This window comes from Ascidiella aspersa, chromosome 9 (assembly GCF_963924565.1).
Source record: "Ascidiella aspersa chromosome 9, kaAscAspe10.2, whole genome shotgun sequence".
NCBI classification, from domain to species: Eukaryota; Metazoa; Chordata; class Ascidiacea; order Phlebobranchia; family Ascidiidae; genus Ascidiella; species Ascidiella aspersa.
The window spans coordinates 773081-784815 of NC_139455.1; the positions used below are offsets into that span (position 1 = coordinate 773081).

Below are 11735 nucleotides of genomic sequence, written 5' to 3' on the forward strand. Positions count from 1 at the left end.
GTAAAACGGCTGACTGCAAGACACAATACAAAGACGCGTGAAAATAATCGGCAAATACCTGCTTTCTTATGCAAAATGTGTTCAGTGTTATTAGCATTGGAACATGAGCTCTAAATTCTGTGTTGTTGCAAAAAGCAATTTTGGGTGCTGTTTTTTCTGGACACAAAACACGCAACAACGGTTAAGGTTTGAAGCAGTGTTTCTAACCCATGGGTCGGCAAACAATTGGGTCGCCGACTGCAGTGGTTTTGTATGGTTGGACTTATGAAGATTGTTTCTTAAACAGGATTCCTTTGAAAGATAGAATTGCTGAAGCAATCAAAGATATCAACTAAATCACTTACAACAAAAGAGAAGTTGGTCGCCAAAGCTTCGCTTTTATAATTTTGTGTGACCAGCGTTTTTTTAAGGTGTTTTGGGGGGTTAAATTTCTCCAGCGGTTTCCCAAATTTTGGACTTGCAACTATTTAGTATTTAAATGAAACACCTGCGGTCTCTTAAAACTACTTAGCGGTCACCCAAACCAAACCTTAAAAAAAAAACTGTGTGTCACGGCAAAAAGGTTGAGAAACACTGGTTTAAATTTTAAATTCAATATTCAAAGTATAAGCTGATATCCCGAGACTCAATTTTAAAAACACATTTCATCGAGGATTGTCATACGCGTGTAAAAAATCACAATTCACATTGAAAACAATTTTGGCCAAAAATCTTAAAATCGAATAAAACAGAAAAAAATATGGCAAAAAATGAATAAAAACTCGGCCCAATATGTGGTTGTTATTTACAAAAGGCAGTTTTATTTTTTGCCGTTAAGATGTCGAGAGCGTTTTTGCGCATAAGTGAAGTCGTGATTAAAAAATAGCGACTCTAGGTTAAAAGGAAATAGAGAAGGTTTGTAGAAAATGCATAGAAAATATAAACACGACAGGCACGGAATAGATCGGCCACAATGAGATTAATACAAAGAACAAACGATGTCCGATAATTACTTTATTTTCCGATACCGATATCCGATATTTTGAAAAAAAAAGTATCGCCGATCCGATCCGATAATGAGCCATTATCGGTTAAATAAACAAATCAAAATAAATTAAAAGGGAAATGTAATTCATTTTCATGAGATTTGGCTTAAATTAGTTTTTCCACGAATTTTAATATTAAAATACCAAAACCGGTTGCTTAGATCGTAAAATATGACAGATGACCAGATTATTTTGATATCGGATCGGCACCGATACCACGAGAGTATCGGACGAGTACCGATACCGGTATCGGGTATCGGTTACTATCCGGCATTATCGGACATTCAAACTCGAGAAATCGCGTATTGTTTCATTTAAGGCTGCATTCGCTTCAGACATTTACTGAATCACAAGCACAAAAAAACAACGGTAAACAGGGCTCGATTACATGACGTCAACCATGATGACGTCATGTCAATTGCGTTAGTGCAAACATACTTTAGGTGGGCTGCTCTATCTAACATTAAAAAGGTGATATTGATTAGTTTGAAAAAAAAAATAGAAATAGTAATACTGCAAGGCAAATCAAAACCACGATAGAAATATTGATTAAAGTGCAATTGTTCTTATTTTTACAAAAATTGGCTTCATATTTATTATTGGTTATTTTAAAATTTATGTTTCAGAAATCCATATATAAGTACTTGAAGTCGACATTTAGTTTCACGCCGCATCACGGGTTCTTAAACTTGTTTAACGCGGGCCTCTAAAAACACTTATGGTTTGCGCAGGGTCGACAAGTATTTAAAAATGACGTCATAAAACCAATAGACTTTAGAAACCTAGTATTATCGGTTTAATAAATAAAAAAACTAAAATGGAGTCTAATACAATCAATTTGAAGTCGCCAAAAGCTTCTACGAAACTCTGTTCCAAAATATTTCTGTTTTTTTCAAATTGCACACTAAGATTTCAATTAGACCTTGATGGACCCCTAAAGCTAGTCCACGTACCCCAAAATTCCACATAACGCAGTTTAAGAACCCCTGTGCTAGGTGGAACAAAGTCTCAATAAGGAAAAGTACTTTTACTGAGTCGAAAAAAATGGCAAGAAAATATATTTTCACTGATAGGTTTTTACCACCTTGACCAAAGCATCTCGACGCGAAGTAGAAAAACAGACACACAATCGGTGGATGGTAAAAAAGAATGTTAGCTTTGAAACAAAAAACGTAAAAAAACTGCACCTCGTTGAAAAAACAATGCGGTTTGGCGAAAATACACTGGCTTCATGATAAATATACTTAGGGTCATTTGAGCGCTAGCCTATCAAATATAATTATATGGAAAAACATACTATGTTTGGGGAATAGTGGCAGGGGGGTGTAGTAAGACGTAGAATGAATATCGAACTCCGTGAAGGAGTAAGTAGCATTTTATGAACGTTTAAAATAAATCTTTAAAAAGAATTAATTCTGAAATGAATTATTCAAAACGTTCACAAATGCGTACTTCTGTATATGCTTTGAAATTCCTTCTATGTGTATGTTTTAAAAGCGTTCCTCACATAAAATTAAATTCATAAAAAACAGCTTTTCACGCGTTTGTGAAACCCTCTTTTGAGTGGAAAAAACATTTTTCTCCAATATTTTTTTACGATTCTGGGACTTCGTATGGTTTGGCGCCCTCTGGTGGCTCGTCTTTCGGTAGCGCTTCCGGGATTTCCCCTTCGAGGAGAAGAGCGTGCTCTGAGGCGCCACCATGCGGCGTGTAGAAGATACGATCGCGGTCCATTGTGATCTCACAGTCGGTGTTTGTCTGAGATAAAACAGTTTTAAAGAATGGGTTATTTGTTTGAAAGTCAGCTTCTCTCACCTGCAACAGTTTCTTAACCAACTTGTCGAATATAAGAATATAAGCGGCTTATGACGCATATTTTGTGGCGAAATGCATTTCTCTTAAGAACTCGTAAATGACTGCAGACTTTAATTGGGACAAAAAGTAGATTTTACTATGATTTGAATCAATTGATAAATAAAAGCAGTCGTTTTATTTGATTGGGCCGATTGTAGTATTTTTTTTTTAATTTATTGAGGGTTACGGACAAGATGTTTTCTAAATTTACGAAAATGAAAGCAATACGAAGGCATTTTTACTTAAGATTTTGTAAGCGAATAAACCATAAAGTCACTAGCATAAATAAATTCGAAATTGATCAATTTCGTTGGCATTCATGTTTTTTTCGAATTTTACGAAATCTTTCGCAGAACCAACCTCAATAAATATAACCATATAAAACTCCTGCAGCTGGCGGCTAAATTAAACGGTAACACAATTTTGGGCCGCGGCCCATGGGTTGAGAAACACTGTGATAAGCTGAGGCTGATCGGACAAACTAAACACCAACTAGAACTTTAAACTCTTCAAAAGCATCCGCATTATCACCTTTTTGAAAGTAAGCGCACGTCTTTGCAACTTTTGGAACGTGATAAGCATTTTTTGCCGTTTTTTAACTCAAAAAACAAAAAAGTGCTACTCGGATATAACAACATTATAACTTTTTGAAACAGGGAACAACTTACAAATAAGCGTTATCATATGACATCTTCAAAAATAATTGGCGCTGAATACCAACCTTACGGCTTTGTTTTTACAGTTTTGAAACGAGTTGCCAAAAATAAAATTGCAAGGAAGTCATAAAATATGGGGTAATATATAATAATAATACTTGACCCACCCAAACGCTAACTCTCACCCTTTCTAACCCAAATATTGCTAGCAATATAACGGGACGGATAACGTGGTAGGATTCTAGACCAGCGCCTAAATTTTAACAAATATGACGTCACAATCCCACCTCGTCGGTCGCGGCGGGGGTTTCCCCTCCAGTTTTGTCGGATGAGTGGGCAGCAAACCCATTTGCGTCCTCCGTTTCACTACCGCCCACTAGCGGCGCGCTCAGATCGGTCATCTCTGACGCGGCAAGCTCGCTGTACAGAAGGTTGCCTACGTCATTGTGTGACGTCATCAAACTATGACGGAACCTGCGCAAGAGGGTTGGTTGGATGCATGAAAGTTTTGAATGTCTCTTTATTCATTTGCGACGTCGATGAATAAGTATTGATGCGAAACGTCCACAAAATGCTTTCTACTTCTCTATGTGCTTTGATATTCTTACTACCTCCAGCCATTATGCTCCAAACTTTAAATATAAAAAGCGGAAAAACATTACCAAAGTGTTTCGGTCTGTAGAATAATCAATCACTAGTAAAAATCGTTGTAAAGCGTCAAACGGTTTTATGTGAATAGCATTTATTTATTTCTGTTATTTTATAACTATAACTAGAGCTGTCCGATAATATCGGATCGGAGCCGATACCCAACAATTCAATCCTTTCAAAGACTCGACCCTGTACTATTCCAATCGCATCGCTTAATAAAGCATCCCAATAATAAAAAAGAAAACCCCAGCTGATTCAAAACTCACCCGAGAAGTCTCGCCTTCCTCTTGTACGCCACCCACAATCCGATGAGCGCAAGAACCACCACAAAAATCACGACCACCACCACTGGGAGCGCCGGAGAGCCCGTCGCCGGTACCTTTATGACGTCACACGAAGCTCCCGGGGGGCAGCGGCACTCTCCCCCCTCGCAAACCTCCCCAGGAAGGGGGCAATGCACCCCCACACAAGAACAATGGACAATCGGGGTGAATCCCCGCGGGGAAGTCCCGTTTTGCGGACAGAGGCACTCGTATTGTTTACCCGAGTGGAGACAAAGGGCGCCTGTTACGTCACAAGCGGTGCAATTGTTAGGTGCGGCGGCGCGGGTGAGGGCCACCGATTCGCGGGGGAGGGAGTTGATGATGGCCAGGGCTGGGGGTTCCCCTGAGCTGTAGTCTATCCACTGGAGATGCGAGAGAAGCTTGTCGGCGTCGAGGTAAGATGAACCTGGAGGTTGGAACGTTAAGATATATTATAAGTCGCGATATTGAAATCCTAACCCGGTGGTAAAAATCAAAATTTACATCTCGCATATGGTTTGCTTTAAAGTTAAATTAACGTGGTTATGAGTTTTAACTTGAAAAAGATGGTACTGGTAGAAAGGCGTTTGAACGTCAAAATACATTGATTGAAACCTTATAGAATAGCAAGATGAAACTGGTGAAAACAAGGTGGCAATTCAAAATACTTTAAAGGAGTACGGTATAAAAATCTTAAATCGATGAAAAAAGAAAATTCAAATCTCGCATTTGGTTTGCTTTAAAATCAAATTAGGGAGGTGACAAATTTGAACCTCACTTTCCCTACATAAACTAAAACTTAGCAGTTTTTAGTCTAAGAAAAACTTTCTAACGTTCTTTGAACTATTCAAATCTATTTTAGAAAAAAAAATGAAAAGCAATTAATCGAAGTATCTAGAAATTGGCTCATATATGTCGGATTGTAACTGGTCAGTATTTTAACAAAAACAATAAAATATTCGCTAAAATTAAAAAATTAAAGCCAGTAGAAAAAAAACTGTACAATCTTGGATATATTTTTCAGAACTCCATACATACAGCTTAAAAATTCTGCTAAACATATACAATTTAAATTTACCGTGTAAGAATGCCTCATAGACTCAGTGCCCCCTTAGTATTTGACATATATTTTAGAACTCCATACACACACTTTGCAAATTATACTGAACATACAATTATACACTTACCGTGAAAGAATGCCTCATAGGCCCGGAATCCCTTATTCCTCTTTCTAGTTGCAACCGATGGAGTTGTGTGCGCCAACTTATGGATGCGGAACACGCGGTTCGTCATGGCAGTTGTCGCGAAGATATAGTCGCCATAGAGGGCTATAGAGCGTGGGCGGATCTGGGACTCGAACCGCCGAACCTCGGAACTCGCGATGCCGTTGAAATCACAACTGACAATCACTCTAAGCTTGGAGTCAGCCCAGTAAATACGAGCTGCTGTGTCGTCCACTGCTACACTTCCAGGCCAGTCCATCTCACCACACCTTATAAGGAGTTGGTGCTTGGGGTTGGGGGAATCCCCGCCGGACATCGGGAGCCGGATTATAGAGGGTTTTATGACGTCAGAACCGCCGTCGGCCACGAAAAGGAATCCTGTGAGAAAAAGGGTGTTTTGAATTTATTTATTCATTTTTGCATCTATTGGTGTTTATAGTTTTGATTCTGCCTTTTTAAAGCATAAAATGTAGTGCTGTGGTTTAACTTTATCAATTGTTTGCGATTCTAGTTTTGTTTTCTTTTATATTGTATGTAAATATTTTTTAATTTATTAGGGAGTTCAAAGATAAAATAAATCTATTCTCGTAAATTTGTCTGTTTTAACTTTTGTAATTGCGTATGTACTTTAGGGAACTACCTGGTTAAATTTCCGATTTACCCAAATGTAGATATTTTTAACTTATTCTCTAAATTTTTAAGGTTATTTTTATACTTAAACTCCTTTTCTAACTTTTTTTAGTTTTTAAAACTAGTTTTTGTTTTGCTTTGCCATAAATTCAAACCCAAATATCGCAGACCTTTTCGTATGCTGAGGGCGACATCCAGCGGCCAGATTATATTCGAGTTGTTGCCGTTGTAGAGCGGTAGAGAGCTGAGTGGTGCTCCGTGTGTGTTGAGCGACATGACGTGCACAGATCTTGTGCCGATGTCTGACCAGTAGAGGTTTGAACCGATCCAATCGAAGGCGATGCCTGTGGGGCGCGAACCGGGGGCTAGACGGTGGATCTGGGGGGTAAATGGGGGTTGTTAGGGGATTTTCCCTTAATAAGTGATCGTTCAACTGGGGATAATTACCCCCAGAGGCATACAACGCCGAAAGCTGTAGCCGACTCATCGAATCTGTCAAACAAAGATGCAAGCAGGGCAGGCTAGAAAAACAACTAGCCTGAAGTGAGGTTCGAACTCCAAAACTCCGGTCAAGCCGGGACCGTCGCTCTACCAACTGAGCTATGCAGGCTCTCAGAGGAGCGAGTTGAGAAACAATCATACGCCAATCCCCAAAGTAATACTTTGATGTGTTTAATGGGATACAATTTACAAGGTGCAATTTTAAAGCTCGGTAGAAAAAATTATAAACCTTACAGTTATTGTTAAGAAGGGTTTGAATGCAGACTATTACGCTGATTTAGTGTTGCAAACATCTTCTGTAACAATCAAAATCGTAAGAACTACCTGTCCGGTCTTAGTGATAAGGACAGGAAGTGTCTGGCTAAGCAAAGTGTGTTATTATTGTGGGTGTGTCAAACTATTAAGGGCACGAAGTACTGTAGGGGTAACGAGAGTGAAAGGGTTAATAAAAGGGCCGCCAATAGTGTAAGGCTGACAGTGTGTAAGGTTCAGTGTTAGGTTGAGAGCTTCGTGATTCCAAAATAACCTTTTATTGTGTTTTGTGAAACAGCTTACCATAGCGGATTGCTTGTTTGACCACTTGTGTATCGATGCGTGTTTCCAATCGATCCAATATACGTCATCAAATGGGGTCGACGCCATTCTGCAAAGATGACGTCATCAATTAAAGAGCTTAACTTTAACTTTGCGTTTTTGAAACATCAATATCATTGAACAAACTCAATTGTTAAATTATTCTTCCGGCAAATATTTTTTATTATTATAGTTCTACCGACGTCACTTTTGTTGCAACAATATTTATTTCAAAATTTTCTGAATTTTTCGTTTTCATCAAGCAAGAAGAAGCCTACTATAAATAATAATGGTATTATATGATTGGTGTTAACAATATCTTTTAATACAAAAAAATTCATAATTTGCTTATTTCTTCTGCGGCATAGTTTAATTACACAATTCATTGTACTTTGTGGTAATTTTGGTTGCAATTAAATGTTTTCATTTATTTTAGAGAAGTTGGAATTATTTGCTTTTTTTAGAAAAGGTATAATATTTTGTTATGTATTCAACAATACAGCGATTACTAATTAATAATAACGTTATACAAATAGTTTTACTTTAAACTTGCATGCGTTGCTTATCTCGCCACAGCAATCTTGCAACCGTACCTTGTGACGTCAATGTCTGATGACGTATTGAGCCTGACGACGAGGTCACGTGACGGCTCCTCGGCCTCCAAGTACTCGTACACGTGGATAACCGGGGGAATCCCCGACGTGGTTATCAGCTTAGGTGCTTTCCCTCCTGCTTTCGTGATCAGGCGACAAAAAGTGTGGCCCTGGAAAACACAAATGGGAAAAACTTCGCAATGTAGTAGGTCTGGTCGACATTTTGACTTTTGTTAGGTAAGGGAAGTGTATAATGTATATAGTAATTGAGACCGAACTTTTTCGCTTAAATAACCCGAATAACCAGCGTAAATTTAGCAGCGAAGCTTTGGCGACCTAATTATATTCATTAGACTTTTAAGAAGTGACCAAAACACAAGACAAATAACAACTTTAAACGTAGATATATATATATCCCAAAACAATTAAACGTCAAACGCCACAAGACACAAAGTAAACTCAAAATCTCACCGAATTCACCCAACCCTTCTCGCATTTACAGTGGAATGATCCTGGCAGATTGATGCAGGTTTGCGAGCAAGGATGAAGCGTAGAGCATTCATCCACATCAACACAACGCATTTCCGCGTCGAGCTGGTAACCGCGCCCACAAGTGCACAAAGATTTAAACCTACCACCGCCGGCAGAGGGCGGTAGAGGACGACATTCGCCTTTGATCAGCTGGGAGCAGTTGTGCGTGACGGTGCAGTCATCTGGAACAACATTATATTAGGGCATAATGGCTGAAGGTTTTATTAGGATTTAATAAGAATATCAGAGCTCATACAGAAGTAGGTTGCATTTTGAACGTTTCGAATAACTCTTTATTCTTTTTTAACATCGATGTTGTTTTCTTTATCGATGTACTTCTGTATGGGCTTTGATATTGTTATAACATAATATTAGGTTGAGTCGCTTTTTGGAAAGAGATAAGAAATACGTAATAAGCGTTTGTTGTTATAATAATTTCAAGTATTTAAGTCTGCGATGTCTTCCGGTGTATTAATGATACGTAAACCGAAATCGTTGGTCAAAAAGCAGCTTCAGAAAGGCTAGATCACAGTTTACATATGTGTATGTTTTATTGAAGTTAGTTAAGAATTGCATTCCCCAAAAAATATTTAATTTTTAATAAAAAACAAGCCTGTTGTAGTTAAATAACCCCTGCAGTTTGAAATTCGGACAAACCTTTCGAGCAGAACCTTTCGTCTCTGACGTCAGGGCAAGTGATGACGTCATCGCACAATGTGGTCAGGGGGGCGCAACTCCCGTCGCCGCACAAATAACCCCCCTCGCTCTCTCTAGCGCCATCCAGTGAATCCATGCGCTGTGGCTCCATCTTGCGCCAGATGAGACAACTGCTTCCGTCCGATGAGTGGCCTGTGGGGGGATTAAATGTTGGACGTTATTTGTGATTTCAGTTAATCTTTTAAAGTTGGTAGAGCGACGGTCCCAGTATAGCTGAGGTCGTGAGTTCGAACCTCACCACAGGATATTTTTACGAACGGGATGCAGCAGGCACCGGTGCTATGGTTGTTTCTTGACTTGCTCCCCTCTCAGCCTGCATAGCACAGTTGGTAGAGCGACGGTCCCTGTATGACCGAGGTTGTGAGTTCGAACCTCACTGCAGGCTAGTTGTTTTTCTAGCTTTGCCTTGCTTGTATGAATATCCTTAATTGGTCGATCGATTCGTTTAGTCTGTTAAAGACTTAAGGTGTACAAAAGTAAGTTTATGATTAACTCAGGGATGTCTTATAAAGCATATAATGTTAATATAAATCGAAAATTCAAAAACGAATGTACATGAAGGACTATAAAGTGAACAGAAACATTAAACGTGGGGCAAAAAACCGCGGAACATCAATTGGGACCCCCACTTGAAACATTTTTGGTAAATTACAAAGACTAAAAAACTCAACTCAAACAACAACACAAACATTGGATTCCTCTGTCATACATAAATTAATTTCTGCTTTATAAGGTGTTTCGAAAGACCATTTGAAACGTTTGAAACCACCTTACATATTTATAGCGATGTTTCTCACCAAGGTTTGGAGGTCTTGCGGTGCACGAATCATGTTCTTCATCAGTTCCATCTCCCAGACAATCCTTCACTCCATCACAAACCTTGCTCAGTGGAAGGCAAGCGGCGAACGACTCGCACCTGAACATAAGTAGTCGTTGCAGGTGGCTAAAACAATTATAATATGACACACTATCGTGAAGTGACTTTAGCGCGAAATGACACTGATGCCGCAAAGAGACACCTTTGCGAAATGACACTATAGCGAAGTGACACTCCTGCGAACTGACATTATCGCAAAAAGACACTACGGCGAAATGACACTATTGTAAAATGACATTATCGCACAATGATCTTATCGCAAAATTACACTATCGAGAAATGACAACACAAGGAAATGACAGTAAAGCGAAACGAAATTATCGCAAAATGACACTACGGTGAAATGACACCATCGCAAAATGACACTACGGTGAAGTGAAATTATCGCAAAATGACACCATCGCGTGGACAACTTTAACGTAACTACATCACAGCTAAATTAAATTATCAATATAAGACAGCGCCTCTTAATGACACCATAATGAAAAGACACTACAGCTAATTGACAACACTGTGACATTGTATGACCACAAAATTACAATCGTAATAAACATCAAACTCTTAAAAAATTAAGAAAATAAATAAACACATAAGATTAGCATGTCACTAAACTTTGTTTAACCCCAAAATGCTAAAAATCCCCTTTTAACTTTAATTCAAAAACCCATACAAAATAGTAGACTTTTTGAGGAGATTTAAACTGCTTTACACCCAACGTATGATTGCATCATCCTTTCAAAATGATGTTTCAGTGAACTGACCTGAAACTTCTGTCAGGGGGACATACGAATTGGTCACACACCGGGCCCTCGTCGCTTGCATCAGGGCAGTCGAACTGTCCATCACACTGCCAGTGGAGCGGAACGCACGTGTTGTCCACGCACCGGAACATGAACTCGGGGCATGATCGCGAACCCGGCACTGTGTGTTGAGGTTTAAGGTCAGGTTTAAGAGGTGGAGGGTTTAAAAAGTAACTGGTGATGATTTAAAGTAATTTTAGCCATAAACGGCTTTTAGATATTTTTATTTTTATCAAATGTTTGTTTTGAAGAAAATACAAAAAATGGGCCCTAACACAGTAAAGCATTGTTGATATATGGCCTTTATTTTATATAGGAATATAAAAGATATATGAAAGATTCGCCTATTGCTAGATTTTCCATTTTTCTAGTTTAAATCGTTGGCGTACACTGTACGTACTGTACATGTACAGACATACACGCAGGCTTTTACTCTACCCTTTTTATTGCTCATATTAATAGACTAACCTTGTAAGCAGTTGAACTCCTCTGTGTAGTTGAGGCAGTGAGCGATCCCATCACATCTATCTTCAAGTGGTATGCAAGCAGGAGGGACTTCACACCTGGGTGCAACAAGCCGGTTGTTAGAAGTGGTGACTACACTTGTCCTAACTCTAGCTTAAAAATGTCCTACTGCATTTTTTGAATGGGCGAAAAAAAAATTAGCCTAACAATTTGCATACAACGTGCTGGTTGCTTAGCAACAGTGGCTACACCCATCCTAACTCACACTAAATCTAGCTTAAAACGAATGTTTTGATCTTACAACACTTTATAAATGCGTAAAAAAATAAGACTCAAA

At 38.9% G+C, this 11735-nt stretch overlaps 1 protein-coding gene across 1 annotated transcript in view; it reads right to left on the reverse strand.

The window, feature by feature from the left end:
- Nucleotides 1-231: 231 nt before the first annotated feature.
- LOC146131776 (prolow-density lipoprotein receptor-related protein 1-like) overlaps nt 232-11735 on the reverse strand; it is a 78564-nt gene continuing 67060 nt past the window's right edge. The window contains exons 67-78 of the mRNA XM_083397044.1: nt 11402-11496; nt 10895-11054; nt 10054-10172; nt 9197-9388; nt 8480-8721; nt 8009-8178; nt 7398-7485; nt 6512-6719; nt 5676-6089; nt 4453-4915; nt 3823-4009; nt 232-2783 (exon numbers count right to left, since the gene is read on the reverse strand). Of these exons, the coding sequence (XP_083253170.1) occupies nt 2619-2783; nt 3823-4009; nt 4453-4915; nt 5676-6089; nt 6512-6719; nt 7398-7485; nt 8009-8178; nt 8480-8721; nt 9197-9388; nt 10054-10172; nt 10895-11054; nt 11402-11496 (2503 nt within the window). The 3' untranslated portion in view covers nt 232-2618. The remainder of the gene's footprint in view (nt 2784-3822; nt 4010-4452; nt 4916-5675; nt 6090-6511; nt 6720-7397; nt 7486-8008; nt 8179-8479; nt 8722-9196; nt 9389-10053; nt 10173-10894; nt 11055-11401; nt 11497-11735) is intronic.